General features: G+C 35.5%; 1 protein-coding gene across 3 annotated transcripts in view; it reads right to left on the bottom strand.

Annotated features, from left to right (window-relative positions):
* PTPN12 (protein tyrosine phosphatase non-receptor type 12) overlaps window positions 1–27,378 on the bottom strand; it is a 103,719-nt gene that overhangs the window by 22,998 nt on the left and 53,343 nt on the right. For all 3 annotated transcript variants that reach the window (XM_078442532.2, XM_078442533.2, XM_078442534.2), the window contains 9 exons: window positions 26,178–26,254; window positions 23,564–23,659; window positions 21,994–22,032; window positions 21,064–21,135; window positions 17,481–17,540; window positions 15,933–16,075; window positions 12,987–13,053; window positions 9,580–9,657; window positions 9,370–9,468 (listed from right to left, as the gene is read on the bottom strand). In XM_078442532.2, coding sequence (XP_078298658.1) covers window positions 9,370–9,468; window positions 9,580–9,657; window positions 12,987–13,053; window positions 15,933–16,075; window positions 17,481–17,540; window positions 21,064–21,135; window positions 21,994–22,032; window positions 23,564–23,659; window positions 26,178–26,254 — 731 coding nt within the window. The remainder of the gene's footprint in view (window positions 1–9,369; window positions 9,469–9,579; window positions 9,658–12,986; window positions 13,054–15,932; window positions 16,076–17,480; window positions 17,541–21,063; window positions 21,136–21,993; window positions 22,033–23,563; window positions 23,660–26,177; window positions 26,255–27,378) is intronic.

Here is a 27,378-nt window from a genome sequence, read left to right as displayed (position 1 = left end):
ATTTTTCCTTTTTACAGAATAGAAATTGCCATCTTGCCCAAAAGGTAAATCCAGCAGTCGCCGTGTCAGCTTTAAAATGCAAGGACATAATCTAACATTTTAAGTTCAGTTAGCAAACATTTAGTGGGTGTCTCCTATGTATCAATCAATGATATGAGAAAGTAAGTTTGAAATAACCATTAATCTGCTATTAGCTGATATTTCATCTCATCCCATACACTGTATGATCCTTCTTGTATTCCTTAGCTATTTATAAACCTCTGAGCCATTAGACAGAAACAATCTATAACAAAATTAAATCCTAGTGTGAAGTTCAGACTAATAAAATGAAAGTTTAATTTATGAAATAAAACCTAAAAAAAAAATCAAGGTAATAAGAAAACAGAGATGAGAGAGCAATGCAATATTTACCACATATCAGTTTCTGGAGATTACTTAAATATACTTAAAAGCTTTAAATATATAACATTGAATATTGCATTAAAAATATTTTTGAGCAAAGGCAACAACAACAACAACAAAAAACAAGTGGGACTACATCAAACTAAAAAGCTTCCACACAGCAAAGGAAACCATCAAAAAAATGAAAAGGCAATCTATGAAATAAGAGAAAATATTTGCAAATCATATATTTGATAAGGTGTTGATATCCAGAATATATATGGAATTCACACAACTGAATAGCCAAAAAAAACCAAACAAACAAAAAAAAAAAAACTGATTATAAATGGCAGAGGACCTGAATAGACATTTCTTTAAAGAAGACATACACATGGCCATCAGGAATATGTGAAAAAATACTCAACCATCACTAATCATTAGAAAAATGCAAATCAGAACCACAATGAGACCTCACACCTATTAGAATGGCTAGCATCAAAAAGACAGAAATAATAAGTGTTGGAGAGGATGTGGAGAAAAGGAAACCCTTGTGTATACTTGGTGGGAATGTAAATTGATGCAGCCATTATGGAAACAATATGGAAGTTCCTAAAAAATTAAAAATAGAAATACCAAACAATCCAGTAATCCCATTTCTGGGTATTTATCCAAAGGAAGTGAAAACACAAACTCAAAAATATATGCACCCCCATGTTCACTGCAGCCTTAGTTATGATAGTCAAGACAAGAAAGCAACCCAAATGTCCATTGATGGAAGAATGGATAAAGAAAACGTGGTATATGCACATGATGGAATATCATTTAGCCATAAAACAGAAGGAACTCTTGCCATGTGCAACAACGTGGATGGATCTTGAGGGCATTATACTAAGTGAAATAAGTCAGAGAAAGACAAATACTATATAATCTCACTTATATGTGGAATCTAAAAACAAAAAACTGAATTCATATACAGAGAACAGATTGGTGCTTGCCAGAGGTGGGTGAAATGGGTAAAGGAAGTCAAACGGCCGAGGTCAAACTATACAAACTTCCAATTATAAAATTAAAAAGTCAGGGGATATAATGTACAGCATGGTGACTAAATAATACTATATTGCATATTTCAAAGTTCATAAGAGAGTAAATATTAAAAGTTCTCATCACAAGAAAAAAAAAATGTACCTATGTATGGTAATGGATGTTAAACTAGACTTATTGTGGTGATCATTTCACAATATATACAAATATCAAATCACCACACTGTACACCTAAAACCAATATAATGTTATCTGCCAATTATATCTCAATAAAAAATTAAAATAAGAATGTTCTATACATTTAAAAAATGTAATAGAATATTTTTCACTTGTATATACTAAGGAAATGGTAGTCTAAAGCATCTATATTTCTGAAGTATCAAAACTTTAAAATTAAATCTTGCTTTTATAAAAACAAATATTTTCCCATTACAGTTTAAAAAAAAAAGCATAGCCTATTTAGCTTTCTGAAGCATTAACTGAATCTCAATTTAAATATTCTACATAGTAATATATAAACATTCTATTCTGTATTAGAAAATATTTGACTATATTCAGTACAGATTATAACAGGCTTTAATTAAACCAAGGGGGAAAAAGATGGCCATGTATAAGGCCTAGTTGCACAATGATTCCTAGGTTAATACAGGAAATAAAAATGAGGTCACATACATTAATCTTAAAAATTTACATTATCATTTGGCTAATAAAGGAAATACATAGCCCCTAAAGCTCATGGATAATCCATATTGTCAAAATAATCAATACTATATTATTTTAAGACATTGAGACAAGCATTTGGTAACAAATTTCTCATATGTAAAACCAAGAAATTTAAACAAATAGTCTGGGAAAGTGCCAAAAACAATGTGCAAAAGAAAAGGAAAATAAAGGTTATAAATTTTGCGCCTCATTTTACTTCAGTTATCGAGGCTAAGTTCAATTTATTATGTGATAGCTATGTTAGTTTCAGTGATAAAAACGTAAAGAAATTTTATTTAAAAAAATAGCACAATAACTTCAAGGACAAGGTCATTATGTACATACAGCAAAAAAAGACCTAATTAGAAAACAGAGGCAGACATGAGAACACTATGAGAATACAGTATTTTTGTCAGGTCAAAAGTTTGAATATCCAATAAGATCTTTTAAAGCTAAAATGGGAAGATGGCTGCGTAGGAGGACGCTGGGCTCACCGCCTCCTGCTGATCACTTAGATTCCACGCACACCTGCCTAAATAACCCAGAAAATCGCCAGAAGACTAGCAGAATGGATTCTCCAGAGCCAAGCGAAGATGAGAGGTCCGCGGAAGAGGGTACGGAGGGTAGGAAGTCCGGAGAGGCAGTGTGCACTACACGGACTGGCAGGAGGGAGCCAAGGCGGAGGGACGGCCCGCCGGCTGAGCAGAGGCCCCTAGTCTAGCTTGCAAAAGCGGAGGGGCCGGACAGTGTGTTCTGACAGTGAGTGGGACTTAACATCTGGAAGGTTAAACAGCTCTGCTCGGAGAGCAGGAGGGCTGGAGGACAACGGGAGGGAGAGTTGTTGAGCCCCGGACGACAGAGCTCAGCTTGGCGGGGAACAAAGGCGCTCGCCAGTGCCATCCTCCTCGCCCATCCCCCAGCTAAAATCCCAAAGGGAACCAGTTCCCGTCACGGAACTTGCTTGCACCGGGCAAACACCCAACGCTGTGCTTCTGCGGATCCATCCCTCCAGTGGGTCTGAATCACTCCCGGTGCCGCAGGGCCCCTCCGGAAGCGGATCTCCAAAGGAAAAGCGAGCTGAGCCTGCCCCTCCCGCCCCTGTGCACCTTGCCAATCCACCCCAGCTACTACCAGATCCCCAGCACCACAAGCCTGGCAGTGTGCAAGTAGCCCAGACGGGCCACACCACCCCACAGTGAATCCCACCCCTAGGAGAGGGGAAGAGAAGGTATCCACCAGTCTGACTATAGACCCAGCAGTGGGCTGGGGGCAGACATCAGGTCTGACTGCGGCCCTGCCCACCAACACAAGTTATTCAAGGCAGCACAGGGGAAGTGCCCGGCAGGCAGTTCCGCACCACTCCAGGGACTATCCAAAATGACAAAACAGAAGAATTCCCCTCAAAAAAACCTCCAGGAAATAACGACAGCTAACGAACTGATCAAAAACGATTTAAACAATATAACAGAAAGTGAATTTAGAATAATAATCATAAAATTAATCGTTGGGCTTGAAAACAGTATAGAGGACAGCAGAGAATTTATTGCTACAGAGATCAAGAGACTAAGGAACAGCCAGGAGGAGCTAAAAAATGCTATAAATGAGCTGCAAAATAAAATGGAGATGACCACAGCTCGGATTGAAGAGGCAGAAGAGAGAATAGGTGAACTAGAAGATAAAATTATGGAAAAAGAAGCTGAGAAAAAGATAAAAAAAATCCAGGAGCATGAGGGGAAAATTAGAGAAATAAGGGATGCACTAAAGAGAAATAATCTACGTATAATTGGTATTCCAGAGGAGGAAGAGAGAGGGAAAGGTGCTGAAGGTATACTTGAAGAAATAATAGCTGAGAACTTCCATGAACTGGGGAAGGAAAAAGGCATTGATATCCAAGAGGCACAGAGAACTCCCTTCAGACGTAACTTGAATCGATCTTCTGCACGACATATCATAGTGAAACTGGCAAAATACAAGGATAAAGAAAAATTCTGAAAGCAGCTAGGGATAAACGTGCTCTAACATATAAAGGGAGACTGATAAGACTCGTGACCAATCTCTCTACTGAAACTTGGCAGGCCAGAAAGGAATGGCAGGAAATCTTCAATGTGATGAACAGAAAAAAATATGCAGCCGAGAATCCTCTATCCAGCAAATCTGTCATTTAGAATGGGAGACATAAAAGTCTTCCCAAACAAACCAAAACCGAAGGATTCATCACCACTAAACCAGCCCTACAAGAGATCCTAAGGGGGATCCTGTGAGACAAAGTACCAGAGACATCGCTACAAGTATGAAACATACAGACGTCACAATGACTCTAAACCCATACCTTTCTATAATAACACTGAATGTAAATGGACTAAACGCGCCAACCAAAAGATATAGGGTATCAGAATGGATAAAAAAAACAAGACCCATCTATTTGCTGTCTACAAGAGACTCATTTTAGACCTGAGGACACTTTCAGATTGAAAGTGAGGGGATGGAAAACTATTTATCATGCTAATGGAAGTCAAAAGAGAGCTGGAGTAGCCATACTTAGACAAACTAGACTTTAAATTAAAGGCTGTAACAAGAGATAAAGAAGAGCATTATATAATAATTACAGGGTCTACCCATCAAGAAGAATTAACAATTATAAATGTCTATGCGCCAAATACGGGATGCCCAAATATATAAAACAATTACTCACAAACATAAGCAAACTTATTGACAAGAATGTGGTAATTTCAGGGGACTTTAATACCCCACTTACAACAATGGATAGATCATCTAGACACAAGGTCAATAAAGAAACAAGGGCCCTGAATGATACATTGGATCAGATGGACTTGACAGATATATTTAGAACTCTGCATCCCAAAGCAACAGAATATACTTTCTTCTCGAGTGCACATGGAACATTCTCCAAGATAGATCACATACTGGGTCACAAAACAGCCCTTCATAACTTTACAAGAATTGAGATCATATATACCATGCATACTTTTGGACCACAATGCAATGAAGCTTGAAATCAACCACAGGAAAAAGTCTGGAAAACCTCCAAAAGCATGGAGGTTAAAGAACACCCTACTAACGAATGAGTGGGTCAACCAGGCAATTAGAGAAGAAATTTAAAAATATATGGAAACAAACGAAAATGAAAATACAACAATCCAAATGGCTTTGGGATGCAGCAAAGGCAGTCCTGAGAGGAAAATACATTGCAATCCAGGCCTATCTCAAGAAACAAGAAAAATCCCAAATACAAAAATCTAACAGCACACCTAAAGGAAATAGAAGCAGAGCAGCAAAGACACCCCAAACCCAGCAGAAGAAGAGAAATAATAAAGATCAGAGCAGAAATAAACAATATAGAATCTAAAAAAACTGTAGAGCAGATCAATGAAACCAAGAGTTGGTTTCTTGAAAAAATAAATAAAATTGACAAACCTCTAGCCAGGCTTCTCAAAAAGAAAAGGGAGATGACCCAAATAAAATCATGAATTAAAATGGAATTATTACAACCAATCGCTCAGAAATACAAGCAATTCTCAGGGAATACCATGAAAAATTATATGCCAACAACCTGGACAACCTGGAAGAAATGGAAAAATTCCTAAACACCCACACACTTCCAAAACTCAAACAGGAGGGAACAGAAAGCTTGAACAGACCCATAACCAGCGAAGAAATTGAATCAGTTATCAAAAATCTCCCAATAAGAGTCCAGGACCAGATGGCTTCCCTGGGGAATTCTACCAGACATTTAAAGCAGAGATAATACCTATCCTTCTCAAGCTATTCCAAAAAATAGAAAGGGAAGGAAAACTTCCAGACTCATTCTCTGAAGCCAGTATTACCTTGATTCCTAAACCAGACAGAGACCCAGTAAAAAAAAAAAGAGAACTACAGGCCAATATCCCTGATGAATATGGATGCAAAAATTCTCAATAAGATACTAGCAAATCGAATTCAACAGCTTATAAAAAGAATTATTCACCATGATCAAGTGGGATTCATTCCTGGGATGCAGGGCTGGTTCAACATTCACAAATCAATCAACGTGATACATCACATTAGTAAAAGAAAAGGTAAGAACCATATGATCCTGTCAGTCGATACAGAAAAGGCATTTAACAAAATTCAGCATCCTTTCTTAATAAAAACCCTCGAGAAAGTCGGGACAGAAGGAACATACTTAAACATCATAAAAGCCATTTATGAAAAGCCCACAGCTAATATCATCCTCAACAGGGAAAAAGTGAGAGCTTTCCCCCTGAGATCAGGAACACGACAGGGATGTCCACTCTCGCCGCTGTTGTTTAACATAGTGTTGGAACTTCTAGCATCAGCAATCAGACAACAAAAGGAAATCAAAGGCATCAAAATTGGCAAAGATGAAGTCAAGCTTTCACTTTTTGCAGATGACATGATATTATACATGGAAAATCCGATAGACTCCACCAAAAGTCTGCTAGAACTGATACATGAATTCAGCAAAGTCGCAGGATACAAAATCAATGTACAGAAATCAGTTGCATTCTTATACACTAATAATGAAGCAACAGAAAGACAAATAAAGAAACTGATCCCATTCACAGTTGCACCAAGAAGCATAAAATACCTAGGAATATGTAACCAAAGATGTAAAAGATCTGTATGCTGAAAACTATAGAAAGCTTATGAAGGAAATTGAAGAAGATATAAAGAAATGGGAAAACAATCTGTGCTCATGGATTGGAAGAATAAATATTGTCAAAATGTCAATACTACCCAAAACTATCTACACATTTAATGCAATCCCAATCAAAATTGAAGCTAGAACACGGAATCCTAAAATTCATATGGAACCACAAAAGGTCCCGAATAGCCAAAGTAATTTTGAAGAAGAAGACCAAAGTAGGAGGCATCACAATCCCAGACTTTAGCCTCTACTACAAAGCTGTCATCATCAAGACAGCATGGTATTGGCACAAAAACAGACACATAGACCAATGGAATAGAAAAGAAACCCCAGAACTAGATCCACAAAAGTATGGCCAACTCATCTTTGACAAAGCAGGAAAGAATATCCAATGGAAAAAAGACAGTCTCTTTAACAAATGGTGCTGGGAGAACTGGACAGCAACATGCAGAAGAATGAAACTAGACCACTTTCTTACACCATTCACAAGAATAAACTCAAAATGGATAAAGGATCTGAATGTGAGACAGGAAACCATCAAAACCCTAGAGAAGAAAGCAGGAAAAGACCTCTCTGACCTCAGCCGCAGTAATTTCTTACTTGACACATCCCCAAAGGCAAGGAAATTAAAAGCAAAAATGAACTACTGGGACCTCATGAAGATAAAAAGCTTCTGCACAGCAAAGGAAACAACCAACAAAACTAAAAGGCAACCAACAAAAGATATTTGCAAATGACATATCGGACAAAGGGCTAGTATCCAAAATCTATAAAGAGCTCACCAAACTCCACACCCGAGAAACAAATAATCCAGTGAAGAAATGGGAAGAAAACATGAATAGACATTTCTCTAAAGAAGACATCCAGATGGCCAACAGGCACATGAAATGATGCTCAACATCGCTCCTCATCAGGGAAATACAAATCAAAACCACACTCAGATATCACCTCACGCCAGTCAGAGTGGCCAAAATGAACAAATCAGGAGACTATAGATGCTGGAGAGGATGTGGAGAAACGGGAACCCTCTTGCACTGTTGGTGGGAATGCAAACTGGTGCAGCCACTCTGGAAAACAGTGTGGAGGTTCCTCAAAAAAAAAATAGACCTACCCTATGACCCAGCAATAGCACTGCTAGGAATTTACCCAAGGGATACAGGAGTACTGATGCATAGGGGCACTTGTACCCCAGTGTTTATAGCAGCACTCTCAACAATAGCCAAATTGTGCAAAAAGCCTAAATGTCCATCAACTGATGAATGGATAAAGAAATTGTAGTTTATATACACAATGGAGTACTACGTGGCAATGAGAAAGAACGAAATATGGCCCTTTGTAGCAATGTGGATGGAACTGGAGAGTGTGATGCTAAGTGAAATAAGCCATACAGAGAAAGACAGATACCATATGTTTTCACTCTTATGTGGATCCTGAAAAACTTAACAGAATCCCATGGGGGAGGGGAAGAAAAAAAAAATGTTAGAGTGGGAGAGAGCCAAAGCATAAGAGACTCTTAAAAACTGAGAACAAACTGAGGGTTGATGGGGGGGTGGGAGGGAGGGAAGGGTAGGTGATGGGCATTGAAGAGGTCATCTTTTGGGATGAGCACTGGGTGTTGTATGGAAACCAATTTGACAATAAATTTCATATATTAGAAAAATAAAAATTAAAAATTAAAAAAAATAAAAAAATAAAACTTTAATATTTAGGTTTAAAAAAAAAAGCTAAAATGACATCGAACTAATAAACACATGCCAAAAAGGGACTTAATTGTAGCACTCCAATTCTACTTCATTAAAAAGCCTGTACAAAATTAACTATAAAACTATATATTATGACCAAGAACAAAATACAATTCATGTAGAATCAACTTATAATTACTTAGGTGGGGGTAGAAAAGGAGAACAATAGTTAATTTAAAAATTTTTTTATTTTTATTTTTTAGAGCATGAGTGGGAGAGAGGGGCAGAGGGAAAGAGAGAAGGACAGAGGGAGAGAGAGGCAGAGAAAGAGAGACAGACAGACACTAAGGTTCTTAAGTAGGCTCCATGCTCATTGCAGAACCTGACATAGGGCTTGATTCCACAACCCTGGGATCATGACCTGAGCCAAAATCAAGAGTCGGACATGCAAGTGACTGAGCCACCCAGGTGCCCCTAGTTAACTTCTTAAAAGTAATTTATACTTGAAACAGTAATGATTTTTGATATAAGATCAACTTTCCTAGCTATATTCTACAGAAAATTATTTAGCTGGTTATGGAGTCCATAAATATCCATTACAATAGAGAGATTCAAATAGGAAGAAGGAAAGGAGTTAACAAAAAAATGAAAATAATTGTCATGGATATTATGTTAGATAAAACACAAGATGACAATTAAAAAGCTAAGCATTACATCTTGGTTAAAAAGTAAAAGTTTTGGGGGCACCTGGATGGCTCAGTCCATAGAGCATGCAACTCTTGATCTCGGAGTTTCTAAGTTTGAGCCTATGCTGGGTGTAGAGATTACCCTAAAAAAAGAAAGCTGAAAAATATAAAGAAAAGTTTTCTAAATTTAATAGGCCAAGAACACCTACCACTCCATCAGCAATTTTCTGGGCTCCATGAATTTCATACAGTTGTAGCTGTTTTTCAAACAGTTGGGCAATTGCTCTGTGAACAAGCTCATACTGCTCCTATTATGGAGATGAAATATTAAACAAGGGAAAAGATGTTAAAAAACAAAAAACAAAACAAGAAGACATTTATAAAAATACAGTTTATAAAAGTAAAACAAAAAACTATACCTTAGTTTGTACTGCAGAATGCCTTTGTGTTCTCATTTCTTGTATTAAATTAAATACATTGAATTCCTCTGGTATTTTCTGAAACAAAGAATTTAATACATCAACTCTCTTTCATATAGACCTTCAACTTTTCAAACAGACCTTATATACATACTGGATGAGTGAAAACATGTACTGAGAACTACCTACCATCCTTCAGACACTCTTCTTGGCATTGTGGATACAAAGCTAATCTTGACCCTCGGCAGTCAAGCTGGTGAGATATGTGAACAAATAAATATCCAGCCAAGGCAAAATCATAGTTCAGTGGGAATAAAAATGCTGTAACTAACTCTGATTGGTGTGTGGAATGAAAAGTGAAGGAAATATACATAAGCACAGCAGATTAAATATATACTCTTATTTCAGGAATTGAGAAGCTTGATGTGGAGATAGCCTAAAAGTGAAAGAAGGACAAGTATTCAAGGAGGAAAGAAGGTAAGGCTACCTGGGATCAGACTGTAAACAATAAAATTTGAACTCATTCTACAGGCCACTGTTCCCTGTGCTGGCTACATAAGGACCAGCTAAGAAATTTGGTAAAAATACAGATCCCTCAGCTGTGTCTCTGGAGACTGAAATATCCCAGACAATTCTTGGTACACCTGGAATTAGAACTACTCTAATAGGTAGCACAGACATGAGGAGATTTGATATACAGTCTACTTTTGCAGCATGGAGGACAAGAGTCTGAAAAGGGGACAAACTGGTAGTAGTTTACTGAAGGAGTTTTAAAAAAGCAGATTTGAGGCACATTTCTGAGGTAGAACTATTAGAACTTGGTAATCACCAAGAATATTTTGAAGTGATAAGGAAAAAGAATTAAAAATGATTCCCAGGCATGGGGCGCCTGAGTGGCTCAGTTGGTTAAGCATCTGACTTCAGCTCAGGCCATGATCTCACAGTTCCTGGGTTCAAGCCCTGCGTCGGGCTCTGAGCTGACAGCCCAAACCCTGGAACCTGCTTCAGATTCTGTGTCTCCCTCTCTCTCTGCCCCACTTACACTCTGTCTCTCAAAAATGAATAAACATTAAAAAAAAAAAAAAAAAAAACTAAAAAAAAAAAAGATTCCCAGGCTTACTGCTTGAGAGTCTTTATATAACATCAGAAGATTTTTACATCAAGTCCTAACCTAAGACAGAAGATTTACCCTATGTTAAGCCAAACACAGTCAAATGAGGACTATGTTCAAAATACACAACTTCTGAGATGACCAGTTATTTATTTTGCTTACTGGCATTTATCTATATGCCTGTTTCCATCTCAATTTTAATCTTTCACTTTTATGTTAAAATGGGTTAGAATCCTAGTTAAATTTTTTTCATTTAAAAATCTTCATTTCGACTATCAGGAGATGATTACAATTTTTGAGGAATACAAAAATAAAATTTAATCCTAGACAGCTTTTGAGGAAAATTTTAAATTTAAATATTCCCTAAGCAAGAGTTTAAAATGGAAAGAAGGCAGGAGGAAAAAGAGAAAGAATAGAGGGCAGAAAGAAGGAAAAAAAACCTAAATATTTTATTAATCCTATTTTATACAAGATACAGATTGAAATATTCACAGAAACATACACTATAAAGCTACAAAGGGGGGTGCCTGGCTGGCTCAATCAGTGGAGTATGTGACTCTTGATCTCAAGGTTGTGAGTTCAAGCCCCATGTTGGGTATAGAGATTACCTAAAATATAAAATTAAAAAAAATTTTGGGGGGGGGGGCCTGGCTTAGTTGATGGAACATACAACCCTTGATCTTGGGGTTCTAAGTTCAAGCCCCATGTTGGGTACAGCATTTACTTAAAAAAACAATACAAAAAAATTTTTTTAACATTTATTTATTTTTGAGAGACAGAGACCGAGAACCAGCAGGGAAGGAGCAGGTGGAGAGAGAGAGAGAAAGAGAGAGAGAAAGAGAGAAAGAGAGAGAGAGAGAGAGAGAGAGAGAGAGAGAGAGAGAGAATCTGAAGCAGGCTTCAGGCTCTGAGCTGTCAGCAGAGCCCGACACGGGGCTTGAACCCATGAACCATGAGATCCTGACCTGAGCCAAAGTTGGAGGCTTAACTGACTGAGCCACCCAGACAGGCTCCCAAAAATAATTTTTTAAAAAGCTATAAAGAATTAAAAACCTCTCCCTAATGCATAGAAAATGAACATACTATAGAACCAGCAAAGGAACCAAATCTACATACAATAGGGACAACTTAAGTTTTTCAAATCTGTAATAAGGGCTGTGTTTTATTTACCTGTATATCCTCCAAAGTATTAAACACAGTTTCTCAGAATGAGTAGTGGTAGTAAAACAGTAACAGCAATTGTAATGAAAACTAACATTGAAATGAGCACGTACTACAGGACACCCACGTTCTTTTTTATTTGTTTGTTTATTTTTGAGAGAGAGAGCACAAGCGGGGGTCGGGCAGAGAGGGGAACAGAGGATCTAAAGCAGGCTCTGTGCTGACAGCAGAAAGCCTGATGCGGGGCTTTAATTCACGAACCCTGAGATCATGACCTGAGCTAAAGTCTGACGCTTAACCAACTGAGCTACCCAGGTGTCCCAAGACACCCACAGTTCTAAAGAATTTTAGAAAGGTTAACTTATTCCTTATGAGTTATTAATATTATGACCCCATTTTTCAGTTGAAAACATGGAGGCACAATGAATGAAGTAATTTGACCAAAATCCCAAAGCTAGTAAATGACAGAGCAGGAATTTTAATCTGGGCAATTTGGCTCCAGAGTCAGCATCCTTAACCACTATACTGTGTATCCACTTAGGCATAAATATTTATAAAATTGGTTACATTTATACCTAGAATATAAAAGGCAATGAAGATTCTGTATTTGGAAAAGTCAACGCAGAGTTTACATTCTTTTTTTTTTTTTTTTTTCAATGTTTTTTATTTATTTTTGGGACAGAGAGAGACAGAGCATGAAAGGGGGAGGGGCAGAGAGAGAGGGAGACACAGAATCGGAAACAGGCTCCAGGCTCTGAGCCATCAGCCCAGAGCCCGACGCGGGGCTCGAACTCACGGACCGCGAGATCGTGACCTGGCTGAAGTCGGAGGCTTAACCGACTGCGCCACCCAGGCGCCCCAACAGAGTTTACATTCTTAATGTAGGTATCAATTCACATAGATCAACCAGGAGGCAACATGTCTACCTTTCTGCCCTGTGCATTATCTCAAGGTAATATGCATCATTTATGCCTTCCTTTTTCAGTTCCATTACCTTTATTTCTTACATAGTAAAGCTACTTCTAAAAAAGCAACATGTATAACAACACAATCTATAATTTACAGAAATTAATCATTAAGTTTGAAAATAATAATAGATCAATTGGACATAATGCTATATAAAAATTATTCTTACCCCAGCTTTTAGTAAATTCCATGTATAATCTATGGCACAAATGGCACCTGTTCTTCCACAGCCTGCACTGTAAAGTTTGAAAGAACAATTTCATTTTTGTTATAAAAGAATTAGAAACTAAATGTGGATGAACATGTTAGTTTTCAGAAGCAAAAAAATCATTTAGAAATATGACAAAATTCTACCATTTTATAGTAAACAGACTACAACTTAACATCTTTAACATTAGCATTTATACCTGGTTTTTATTAAATTTGGGGAACTTCCAAGATTCAAAAATTACCTATGTGATTCACAGATGACCCAGCAGCCTTCATTTTGTAAGTCTAATTCTAACTCAGAAAATCTTGTCTAGCTAACATAATAACTCACAGAGATAATTTTATTTTATGTCCAACATGGTTCTGATGCCTTACAGTAGAGGAAGAAACAACACATCATTTCAATCTGCAAAAGGTATAGGAAAGACGAAGAATACAAGCCCTAGAAACTGGTTTGAACTCCAGCAGTGATTTCAACAAAAGAACAAAGTGACCAAAATAACAAAAGACCAGTGATGTACTTTCATCTTCTACGGAACTAACAGAACCTGGAGAACGTAAGTAAAATTCTGCAGGTTTTTACATTTTAAAACATGACAAGAGTACTTTACAGCAATTGATTCTCAACTAGAGGGAGACAGGAGACATGCATCTTAGGACTGAGAATCACTCTGAGTAATTAAAGACATTACTAACATCACCAGAATCATTTTTAGGCAGGAAAAAAGTTAGGCAGCATTTAAATTTTGAAACCTTTAGAAATATCAGTAGTTTGTCAAACATGTCATGTGAAAATTCCTGATAAAGTAAATTTATAAACAACTTAGTATGATTTTTAAAAAGCTCTTAAAAGACATCAATAATACTAATTTTTAACTGTTGATACATTTATCAATTCTTCATAGCAAAATATTTCTAGAATTTTAAGTTAAGAATTACTAGGGGCTAAATGACATATATTTAAAACTTTATGGTTAAAAGTGTAACCTTACAAAGATACACACAACCAGACTGATGAAACACAATACAAAATTTAGAAACAGATCTGAGTATATGTAGGTATTACATAGTGGTGGATTCTCCCATGAAATGGGAAAGATTAGACCATTCAATAAATGGTAGAGGGAAAGTGAGCCTAACAACAGCAAAAGCTAGATTCTTACCTCATACCTTAATTATTAAAAAAATTCCAGATAGATTAAAAATATGTTTATAAAAAAACCTACAGAAGTGCTAAAAGGGTAGTTTATGCACTACTGTTACAGATGGACTTTTTCTAAGCATATCTCAATGGACAGAAATCATAAATGAAGACTCACAACTCTGACTACATAACAATTTCAAACTTATGTGTGGCAAAATATAAGCAGAATAAAAACCATGAAAAACCATGCTACTTACAACATGACTAAGAGCTAACAATCTCAATATATAAAGATATGTAAAGAATTTATCACATAACTAAGAGATGAATGCCTGCTTTAAAACAATTGGCAAAGTATACAAATAAATTCACAAAAGAATATAAACTACCAAGACAAAAAAAAATGAACAAAAAGCTTGCCTGTCATACAGGCATTAAATCAAACAAACAAAAAATTAATAGTACTGGGAAGAATATAGGAAAATAGGCACTCCCACAAACTAGCTAATTATAATTAGCATCAACTTTATGGATAACAGAATATAAAATATGTATTAAAAGCATAAAAATGTTCATGCCCTTTGACTTAGAAATCTCATTTATAGAGATCTATCTTAATGAAGTAATTACCGATATGCTCAAAGATTTTGCCATGAAGACTAGCCATGTGGACATTTAAACTACTGTTTAAAATACATGAAAAAGGATGGGGGTGGGCATAATAAAGGAATGGAGGTTAAATATAAAGTAGAGTACAGTCATAATGAATTGTAGAGAGAATAGTTATATGATTTAGAAAAAGTACATGACAAATTACATGGAGAAACATTCTGTAACAAATACAGCACATACATGGAAAGGAAATTCACCTCAACTGGAATTGTGATTTCCTTGCTTTTATGTATGTGTTTTCTTTCTTTCTTTCTTTCTTTCTTTCTTTCTTTCTTTCTTTCTTTCTTTCTTTCTTATGTCTGTTTTCTAAGTCACTACAGTTAACATACTATTTTGACTATTAAAATATTAAATGGTGTATTTATTTTTTTAAAGGAAAACCTTCACATCAAATTGGATTCATGAGCTGTATACACTGGGCAACGATGACAGCACAAGAAATAATTTCAACTAACTTGTAAGAAATCAAGTCAAATTTAATTTCTACAATTAAATGGACTTTTTTTTCTTCTTAAACACTCAACTACTTAACTGAATGGTCAGCTAACCACTGAATTAACTATAGAAAAATATTTTTTTAATTAACCAAGTTGTTAATTGATTCCCACATGTCCCATCAGCAAGTCCCCTTTCTGGCCCACAGCAGCCTTTTCAACACACTAATAGGCATTACAATCAGACCTACTGGATAAGAAAAACTACCTTTGGTGTTCTGTCTACACTAAAAAAAAAACAAAAAAAAAAAAACTTTGAACTATTTAATTAACCTGTAAATTTCTGAGTCTGGGAAATTTCATTTACTCTTTATAACAAATGTGAATGCAGATAAAGTCACTTCAAGAGATAAACTGATAGCAGTTTTATGAAATAAGTAGTAGGATTCTAAGTGTTTTAGAAGAATCTAATGTAAAATAAAAATTCAGAGAAGAAAAACTCTGATTCAGACAGCTTTTACTATTTGGAAACCCATATAATGATCTATCTCATTTGGTAATTCCAAAAATTAGGTTTCAAAATACCATACATCACCCATATTATAATGCCACTTATATTCCAAAGTACTTAAATATTTGGAAAAATTTTTTGTACCTGCAATGAATACAAATAGGCACATCTTCATGTTCTTGGTATTTCCTCATTAAGCTTATCATGTCCAGAATGGAATCAAACGATGAGGGAACATCATGATCTGGCCAGTTCACGTAATGAAACTGATACAGCCTACGAGATTCCTTCAAGAAAAAACAGAAATTCAACAATTATAAAAAGACATTACAAATTTTAAAGCATGCAGAAAAGCTGCACATCTGACTTTACTGTCATTTCTGAAGTTTTTATGTGGTATTTAACACTGCCTTAAAAAAGTAAATGATAGGCTATATTTATTGACTATCATACATCAAGTCTTAATCTAAGGGCTTCACATGTAACAATTTATTTATTCCCCATGTAATTTTATGAGGAAGGTACTGTTAATAGTATCCACGATTTATAGGTAAGGAAACTGAGACAGAAAGATTACATAACGTGCCTAATGTTTCACAGCAAGTGACAAATGTAGGATCTGAACTCAGGCACTCTTATCTCCAGAGCATGCATGTTAACTCTAACACTATGTATATTATTTGGTAATCCACAGTAAAGGGATGAGCAATATACCAGAAGCACAGTGTTTGAATCTATTGTAATTAGAAAACTAATAGGATATTTAAACTGAAAAAGAAAATTAGAAACAAACTTGTCCAATGCCAAACCCACTTCCTTATTTTAGATGAGTGGTTCTCAAAGTATGGAGTGCTGGAACCATGTCTACTTGTAAAAAGGAAGGTAGGCTGTGGAAGTGTGTTTCAAATGTACCAGTTGAGGAACAACTGTGCACTTGATGGCCATGCTTAATTGTTCATAATGGCTTGAAAAATTAAGATAATAAAAATACAGAGATCTTGGAAGAAGCTGATAGCATTTTCTAATGTCCATCAAATTTTTGATTTCCTAGAAAAATTATCATTTATCATTTTTTTTTAACGTTTATTTATTTATTTTGAGACAGAGGGAGAGAGAGAATCCCAAGCAGGCTCCACATTGTCAGTGTAGAACCCAACGCAGGGGCTCATTCTTATGAACTGCAAGATCATGATCTGAGCCCAAATCAAGAGGCGAATGCTTAACTGACTCAGCCACCCAGCCGCCCCAAGCAATTATCATTTTATATAGTTCTGAAACACGGAAGTCAAGGGCCTCAAGTGAAAGCAATATATATCAAAATGAAGATTTAGCTTTGATGGTGGTTCATCTATGTCTAAAAAGTTGTAAACTAGCAAAAGTGGGTAAATAATTTGGAAAGAATGCTATAATCTGCTTAATGTAATAGAGAAAAAAATATTTATGGCAAATAGATACAATAAATTTAATTTAGGGAAAATTGTTTTAAGTAAGTCAAGATTTATATTACTTTAATTTGATAAGCTCAAGGCTCAAGACACTAAATAAAAATTACACTTTGATTTTCTTCACTATTTTACATAAGGAAATTTGCTAATTATTTTAGTTAACTATGTAAGACCAGATAGCATGCAATTTATATACCTTCTCTTCAAAAATTTCCTTAGAAACGGTCTCTAAATGGAAAATACTTACATTTTGAAATTCAAGTAAGAGTGTCCTAATGAAGTAGTCTGTTCTTGCTTGTTCAGCTTCCTAAATACAGGAAAAGTGAGTCAGTGAGAACATTGAAACCAAAACATCCACACACCAAAACAAACAAAAACCACGTATTTAAAGTCTACAATATAAAATTAACCTTTGAAATTCCAGATATATCTAGTAATTACAAAAACAACCATTCTAAAAGTCACTGATTTGTCTACTCAACTTTGCTGTTCTGATGGGCAAACAGGTAAATTAATGGGCAAGGCAATATTCTAGTAAATCTTTATTTACAAAACAGGCAGTGGACTAGACTGACCTATGCATAGCGTGCCCACGTCTGGTCTAAGTGGTTACATGCAGCGACATGCAACCAAGTTCCTCCTGGCTAGTCCTCCGTGTCCCAACACTTTACCCTCCTTCTCATCCCCAAATCAAAAGTGCTCCTGATACTGTCTTTTCTCAGTCTCAAAAACTGATTGTCAAGAAGTCAAGTCATGTACTATGGTTATTTTCACCAGCTTGCTTTCTAATTACAAACTTGATTTTTATTTACATCAGTAATAACAAGTCCTGAGTTGCTGGAAACAACCACAAGACATACAAATTACTTTCCATCTGAAATCTTGAAAGAAGAAATTTGCTTCTTCAGTATGGATCAGTCCCAATATTGACAAATCAAACCAGCTATCGCTAATCAAATCAAACTTATTCAAAAGATGATTAAATTATCATTTCGTTCACTCTGAAAAGTCATCCAAAAAAGGTCATAGTTTTCCAAATTATAATCCATTTCTTTACTCATTAAAGTCTTTTAATTTTTATTTATTTATTTTTGAGAAAGAGCAAGAGAGTGAGAGAAAATATGCATGCGCGAGCAGGGGAGGGGCAGAGAGAGGAAGAGAGAGAATCCCAAACAGGCTCCATGCTGACACTGCAGAGCCCAATGTGGAGCTCAGACATACTAACTGTGAGGTCATGACCTGAGCCAAAATCAGGAGAAGGATGTTTAACTAACTGAGACCCTCCTCTACTCATTATTTTAAATGTTGTTTACTATTCTTGATCCCCAACTCTTCAAAAATTTCAACTCATTTAGCTGTTGAATGTTAAGCACTATACATTTTCACTTGAATTGTAACATTTAGTACAGATATCTTATTGTATTCAAACTTACAAATGTTCAACACAACTACATTGCACAGAAAATAGATTTCCTGAACAGTTCAGGGGCATAATATTGTAGAATACTTTATAGATTGGTGAGAGGGGAGGTGTTCTCTCACAGAAATACATAATGTGGTATGTATTGGTTTTTATCCATTCCAAATAACATGACATGCAGTAGGATTTAAAATTATATTTAATCCACAAACAGTTAATTCTAACCAGGACTTAAGAATACTGGCTGCTTATTAAATCCAGGCAGTTCAACTATGTGTTATAGTTAACATTACAAAAATCGCATTGTATTTATAAAGCAGACTGTCCACACACCTCAAGTCCTTTCTACAGTAGAGCAACCTAGAAAGCAATAAACTTTGTATGGAATTTAAAAGTCATTAAGTAGAAATAATTCATAAAACCATGGACTTCTTGAACTCACCAGTGAAAATAAAATCACAGAAATTATATTTTACTTAACCATGGAAAACATAGTTACAAACCAGCAATTCTCAGTTGGAGAATGTAACAGTTAATTCCATGTGTCAATGTGGCTGGGTCACAGAGCGCCTAGATGTTTGGTCAAACATTATTCCTTGTGTTCCTGTAAAAGTGTCTTTGGGTGAGATTAACATTTAAATCAGTGGACTCTGAGTAAAGCAGACTGCCCTCTATAGTATGTATGGGTGGCCCTCCATCCAGTTAGGGCCTGAACAGAACAAAAAGACCAACCTCGCCCGAGTGAAATTCTCCACTAGCCTACTTTCATGGGCAAGGATGGCTCTTCAGTTCTACAGCAGACTGTCTTTACACTAGAACTGAATATCAGCTCTTCTGGGTCTCCGCCTTGCGTACCTTTTAGCTCTCTTGGCCTCCAGACTAGATCTAAAGCACAACTCTCCTGAGTCTGCAGCCTGGCTGACCACCCTACAGATTTTGGACTTGCCAGCTTCCATGATCCTGTGAGCCAGTTCCATATAATAAATCTTTTTCTCTGTATATATGCATATCCTACTGGTTCTATTTCTCTGGGAAACCCTAACCAATACAGGGAAGTTATTTAATTCTCATCTATGTTCAGTCATGGTCTTTGAGTATGAGTAAAGACAACATATTTCTTTCAGGTGATTAAGAAAGATGCCATTGGGTGTAACCAAAAAGCAAATTGTTGGTTCTATTCTAAAGTTCACGTATATTTTACTTCCTTTTTAAAAAATGTTTCCCTTCATTCTTTTTCCTTTAAATTCATTTACTTAGATTTCTGCTGTGTTTTAGAACTTAAATTTATTAACTCATTTCCAGAGTTAACATATTAGGTATATGTTTTAAGTTTCATAATAAATTATCTGCCATATAGGATCAATCTTTCCTTCTAGGATAGCAGTTCTCAAACCCATCTTTGTATATAATTATAACAATTCTGGATAGCGTAACGAACGTATGAAAGATTATCACACAAAACTATACTTCAGTCATCAAGGGTCCTTCCCATTTCAGTTTGAAACTACTTTACACCAATTTTTCTTTTTTCTCTTTAAGATCTTACTTTTAAGTAATCTCTACACCCAACATGGGGCTTGAACTCACAAGCCTGAGATTAAGACGTGGTTCACTGACTGAGCCAGCCAGTTGCCCCACCTTTATACCAGTATTCAAATAGAGCACTCAAGGGGTGCCTGGGTGGCTCAGTCACTTAAGCGTCCAACTCTTAGTTTTGGCTAGGGTCATGGTCTCCTGGTTGGTGAGTTCAAGCCCTACATCGGGCTCTGTGCTGACCATGTGGAGTCTACTTGGGCTTCTCTCTTTCTCCCTCTCTCTGCCCCTCCCACACCCTCTCCCTCTCAAAGTAAATAAATGAACTGAAAAGTTAAAAAATAGATCACTCAAAGGACAGTTAAGTTACTGTTTACTTTTTTAATTAATGTTCATTTTTGAGAGAGAGAGAGAGAGAGACAAAGAGAGCAGGGGAGGGGCAGAGATGGAGACACAGAATCCAAAAAAGGCTCCAAGCTCTGAGCTATGAGCGCAGAGCCCGACAAAGGGCTTCAACCCATGAACCGTGAGATCATGACCTGATAAGAAGTCAGATGCTTAACTGACTGAGCCACCCAGGCGCCCCTGTTTACTCTTATATATGTAACACTTATCATCAGCTTATATACAAAGACTAACACTAAATTAACATAATAAGTTACTAGGAAATTACACATTTATGAAGTCATTTTCAAAGTTAAATTTAAAGCTGTATAAAAACAAACATTATTATTAACATTTATTATAATTAAGTACAGATTTATGTGGAAATACTGAATGCTTGGCTTATGTAAAACTAGGTTCATTCCATATTATATTCTTCAGTCTAGCATCCCAAATTTCTGATTAAATAATATGTATATAAATAGGTACTTACACAAGAAATTTTAAATGGTGCAAATGTTATAGGTTCTTCTCCATACAAAGGCCAATAGCGTTCACATTTTTTCTGTTATTCAAACAAAAAGAAGTAAGTTAATCCATATGACAGAATTTTTCTTGAACTTTTACAAATATTTTGTGCCCAATTATTCAGCTTCTTGCCCTTCCCAGAAAACACAGAAACTGACATCAGATTAAAAAAAAGTTTACTTTAACTCATGTACCATATTAGTATAAGGAAAATTCAAATCACCACATAATTTGTTTTCTGAGTTTGATGTACGTGTCATAATTATAGAAGACCACACTTAAGTTTTACTTAATATTTATTCTCTGTAAATATATTAGCACCTCCAACATTGAAGTCTTTGGAATTGATGCTGGAGGGGATCACAATGGTTTTAAAACTAATTTCACTTGGACACAGTATAAAAAACACCCATGTTGAAAACTTCATATTAAGAATTTTGTTCTCTTTCCTTCTGAAGATAGTATGAACAAAAACAAAAAAATGTAGTGGTATTATCTGACAGAAATCAGAATATTCAAGCTATAACCTGATGATAATTAATAAAAATTATTTTATTGAACTCATTTTCATTTGCTCAATTTTATTCCTGTTTTAAATTACGTCTCTATTTCAGTCCATAAATAATATTCTACTTACAACACCATTAAACATCTGAAGACTAAGTAATAATATGGTATCTGTTAAGTGTATCATAAAATGAAATGTAAAAATGTAAAAAAAAAGGTTTATGTGCCTTTTAGAGATTATTATGTTCCTTGTATCAAATAAAACCAATGGCAGAACACAAAAAAGAAGTATCTACTTAGAATATAATAAAGGACCAGGAACATATATCCCTAGAAATGATGAAATGGACACTCCACAGTTATTTTAAGTGTTAACAGGTATACATACCCTTCCCATCTCAAATTCTCGACAGGCCATTACAATGATCTAAAAAGAAGTGGGGGATGGGATGAGATGAAGAATGTATCAGCTAAACACAATTTTACTTTTTTAAATAAAATACAAATTCCAAGAATTACCTTTTATTCCGAACAAAATTATACCTGGCCTGTCAAAATAAGTAGGTTTTTAAATTTTTTTTTTAGTGTTTATTTATCTTTGAGAGAGAGAGACAGACAGAGCGTGAGTAGGGGAGGGGCAGAGAGAGAGGGAGACACAAATCTGAAGCAGCCTCCAGGCTCTAAGCCATCAGCACAGAGCCCAACGTGGGGCTCGAACCCATGGAGCATGAGATCATAACTTGAGCTGAAGTTGGGCATTTAACTGACTGAGCCACCCAGGCACCCATCAAAATTAAGTAGTTTTAACATTAAAAGTAGGCATTAAAGCAATGTTCAAAATCACACCTTCTATTTTTTTTTTTGAAGTTTTTTTTTTTTTAACGTTTATTTATTTTTGAGACAGAGAGAGACAGAGCATGAACAGGGGAGGGCAGAGAGAGAGGGAAACACAGAATCTGAAACAGGCTCCAGGCTCTGAGCTGTCAGCACAGAGCCCGACGCGGGGCTCGAACTCACAAACCATGAGATCATGACGTGAGCCGAAGTCAGATGCTTAACCGACCAAGCCACCCAGGCGCCCCTGAAGTTTGTTTATTTATGAGAGAAGGAGAGACAGATAGCACGAGTTGGGGAGGGGCAGAGAGAGAAGGAGACTCAGAATCTGAAGCAGGCTCCAGGCTCTGAGCTGTCAGCACAATGCCCGACATGAGGCTTGAACTCACAAACCATGAGATCATGACCTGAGCCAAAGTCAGATGCTTAACCGACTGAACCACCCAGGTGCCCCAAAATCACACCTTCCAAACAAGGGATAACTATATAGCAACAAATTAAATTGGCTTCAATTAGCATTATATATGAATTAAATTTTAGGACTTTTATAGATCTACCTCCGACTTGAAATTATATTAAAATATCACTTTTAGGGTATTTACTTACCCAACCAAAAAGCACCATGAAATATTTTAAACATATTTAATAAAATTATCTGAAGGTTTAATGCATTTAATACTGTCTTTAAACATAAATGTTACTGGATTTGCTTCCCCATCCCAACATTTGACAATGTTTCAAACATATAGCGAAGTTGAAATAATTTTACGGTAAATACTGTATAGCCACCATCTATAGTCTACCATTAACATTTCACCGTATTTGTTCTATCACATAGCTATCCCTCTATCCATCTATATAAATCCATCTTAGTTGGTAGCTGTCTTATTAGTTGCTGACTTTAGAAAAGAAAGTATTATCACACTCTTCTTAAAATATTTTGACTAACTTGTCAGTGTTGAATGAGACATCCTAGACTTCAGTTTCTGTCTTTTTAGTAAACATTAGCAATAAGTAACATATCCTTATGGCTAGAAGGTCTTCTCATTCCATATTCAGTAAAACATCTTATGTCATTACATGTAATACTTCTCAAAATAGATTATGAAAAGGAAATTACTTACTACAACATTGTACTCCCATATCATCCTCCAAAAATCTATTACTGTATTTGCTAACGGTCCTTGGGTTGCCACATACGCTTTTGGCCCATAAACACCCTAAAATGGTTAAAAGTAAATTTCATATTTATTATAGTTACCAAAAATATTTCCTTACCTAAATTTTAATGTTTAAATTTTCTTAGTAATACTCCTCTTTTCACTGGAAGTATTTCCAAATAATTTTAGCACATAAAAGCATGACAAAATATATTCAATTCATTTCAGCTTTTTGTGAAGTACTATTTTTGTGTATGTATTAGACCTGGCACACAGAATTAATAATTAAACTGCTTTATGCTAATTTACAAATTATTATTTACCTGTCTCTTCAAAAAGTGCCTAATACCCCAATACATAGTCCATAAAGCTAACTGTACAGAAACATAAAAAGCATGCTTTGATTCTAAAAACAAGAGTAAAACTACCTAATAGTTCCTTCTTAGCCACATTCGTCCATAGATACCTTCAATTATCTACTCAATTTAAAAGATTTATTGTGTGCCTATTATATATATATCTAACAACAAACCTGGGAATATACCAAATAAAACAGTGGACTAAAATACTAAAGCAGCACATAGTTGAATCACACGATAAATCAGTGTTACTAAGTGGAATTAAAAACTACAACTTTTTTTGTTTTTAAATATTTTATATTTAAGTAACCTCTACACTCAACATGGGGCTTGAACTTACAACCCTGAGATCAAGAGTCAGATGTTCCACCGAATGAGCCAGCCAGGGGCCCTGAAAAGCTAGAACTTTTAACAAATGTCCTTACAAAACAGTATCAACATAACAATATCTGAAACAGCAAACCACCTACAGATTAGTTTTGGGTTTTGCCATAATTTTAATAAAACTAATTTTTTTGGGGGAAAAAAGTTTTTATTTTAAACCATGACAGTTTATTGTTGACACAGGTAATATTAATATTACCATATACCTTGTACCACCATAATATTTTGATCAACAAAATATTTTTTATATCTATAAATACCAAATATAAAATAAGTAATTATTATACTGTCATTCAAAAACAAAGAACAGCTAATGGAAAAAAGTAGTCTTTTATTTAATCAAGTAGCATTTTGCATTTTTTTTTAAGTTTATTTATTTGGGGGGGGGGGGAGGGGCAGAGAGAGAATTCCAAGCAGGCTCCACACTGTTAGCACAGAGCCCAACACAGGGCTCAAACTCATGAACACACCAAACTGTGAGATCATGACCCAAGCACCTCAAGTAGTAGTTTGCACTGGTCTATTGACAGCTATGTATGAACATGACTACTTTTCACCTAAGAGTATCTAAAAAAGGTTCTCTACATAAGGATTGTATTTAATCTTTTTTAAATTTTATTTAAATCCAAGTTAGTTAACATATAGTGTAATAATGATTTCAGGAGTAGAATTTAGTGGTTCATCACTTACCTAACACCCTGTGCTAATCCCAACAAGTGCCCTCCTTAATGCCCATCACCCATTTAGTCCATCCCCTCCAACCCTGACCCTCCACTAGCAACCCTCAGTTTGTTCTCTGTATTTAAGAGTCTAATGGTTTGCCTCCATCTCTATTTTTATAAGACTGTATTTAATCTTATATTCACTTGTATTGCCACTTGAAACAGTTGCCAAAAGGTTTTCATCTAAGTTTATATTCTGTAATTTTAAATCAGTATTACCCAGTAATTCTATCTAGCCCTGATAATTTATCCTAAGAAATGATTCAAAAGAATAACAATGTTCACTGCAATATTACCAACAAGAAAAATTGGAAACAACCTATATAGTTCAACAACAGGGAACAACCATGTATGTGCATTTCTGTACATTTGTGTACATAAACTTTGTCAAAGGGACAATGGAGAAGATAATTTAGTAACCAGTAAACTGTTTATAAGCTTTAAATGTAAAAAAAAAAGAAACAAAATAGAAAACCATCTCAACTTTCATGAAACTGAGCAAAACTCTAACTTTATGAGTAAGGTTAGAAGGAAATCACATATGTGATGTGGTGTGTGTATACACGTACAATGGAGTATTACTCGGCAATCAAAAAGAATGAAATCTTGCCATTTGCAACTATGTGGATGGAACTGGAGGGTATTATACTAAGTGAAATGAGTCAGTCAGAGAAAACAAAAATCATATGACTCAACTCGTATGAGGACTTTAAGAGACAAAACCGATGAACATAAGGGAAGGGAAACAAAAATAATATAAAAACATTGAGGGGGACAAAACAGAAGAGACTCATAAATATGGAGAAGAAACTGAGGGTTAGTGGAAGGGTTGTGGGAGGGGGGATGGGCTAAATGGGTAAGGGGCACTAAGGAATCTACTCCTGAAATCACTGTTGTGCTATATGCTAACTAATTTGGATGTAAATTTTAAAAAATAAAAAATAAAATTTAAAAAAAAAGGAAATCACATAAAAGTGTGATTTTATTTTTCTTCGTTTTCTTCCTTTTTTTTTTTGCTCTTGGTATTTAGGAAATTTAAAAAATTTTTATAAAACTATTATGCAGGAAGACATTAAGTAGGGCAGAGAAACACCATTTGAAGTTAATACATACCTTAATAAAATTTGCATTGATATAGTCTGAATCTTGAGAAGGAGTCTTTAAAGTCAACTTAACTCGGCTGTGATCAACTACAAGGAAAAGAAAAAGGATTTCGTAAATTATGTCCTGTTGGTAGACAGGTGTTTTCTAATAAGCCACAAGTAAGATTAAATAAGTAATTCAAAATATTGTCTTTAAAAAACAATTAATGAAAATTGACTCTAGATACCAGCAGGGTAATTTCTAACATCATATTTATAGAAAATAAGTCTATAGTAACAAAAATATGATGATGTAAAGTTGTGTTTTAAAGCTGTAATCAAAATAATCTCAGGAACTCTTTTAAAATACAAACTCCTGGGCATCATCCCACATTTGCTAGACAAGAGCCCAGGGTGAAGCCTCTGCAGTTTTTAACAAGCATTATGAGGTAGTGAACACTAACCAGTGATGTACAAGCTCATTTGCCAAAATTCTTATTAGGAAATGTAGCTTTCATATTTCACAAGAAATTATAAAAATTAATTAACTATGATAAATAAATGAATTATGATGATGCATAAAAAGTGCTCAAGGGGTACCTGGATGGCTCAGTTGGTTAAGTGTCCGACTTCAGCTCAGGTCATGATCTCACAGTTCGTGGGTTCAAACCCAGCATTGGGCTCTGTGCTGACAGCTCAGAGCCTGGAGCCTGCTTTGGATTCTGTGTCTCCCTGTCTCTCTCCCCCTCCCTCTCTCTCTCAAAAATAAAATAAAACCATCTTTAAAAAAATTAATAAATAAGTAAAGTGTTCAATAATGCAGTTGGCAATAATATTATTAAGTAATGCAAACTTAAGGTAAAAAACAGTTTACAATAAAGTTCAAAAGTGTAAACTTTATTACTTTTATAAAATTGTTACTTTATTTTTTATAATTTTTGAGAGAGAGAGAGTGAGCGCTATGAGTGGGACAGAGGGAGAGAGAGAGAGAGAGAGAGAGAATCTAAAGCAGGCTCCACGCTCTGCCGAGCTAGACATGGGGCTCAATCCCACAACACTGGGATCATGACCTGAGCTGAAATCAAGAGTCAGACGCTCAACTGAGCTACCTAGGTGCCCCTGCAATTTTATTTTTTTATCTAATAAATTATTTATTTTTCATAATTTACATACAAGTTAGCACACGGTGCAACAAAGATTTCAGGAGTAGATTCCTTAAGCCCCTTACCCAT

This window comes from Panthera onca, chromosome A2 (assembly GCF_046562875.1).
Source record: "Panthera onca isolate mPanOnc1 chromosome A2, mPanOnc1 haplotype 2, whole genome shotgun sequence".
In the NCBI taxonomy this organism is placed as follows: Eukaryota; Metazoa; Chordata; class Mammalia; order Carnivora; family Felidae; genus Panthera; species Panthera onca.
Note: the sequence above shows the minus strand (reverse complement) of the source record. Positions and strands in the feature narration are given on the sequence as shown.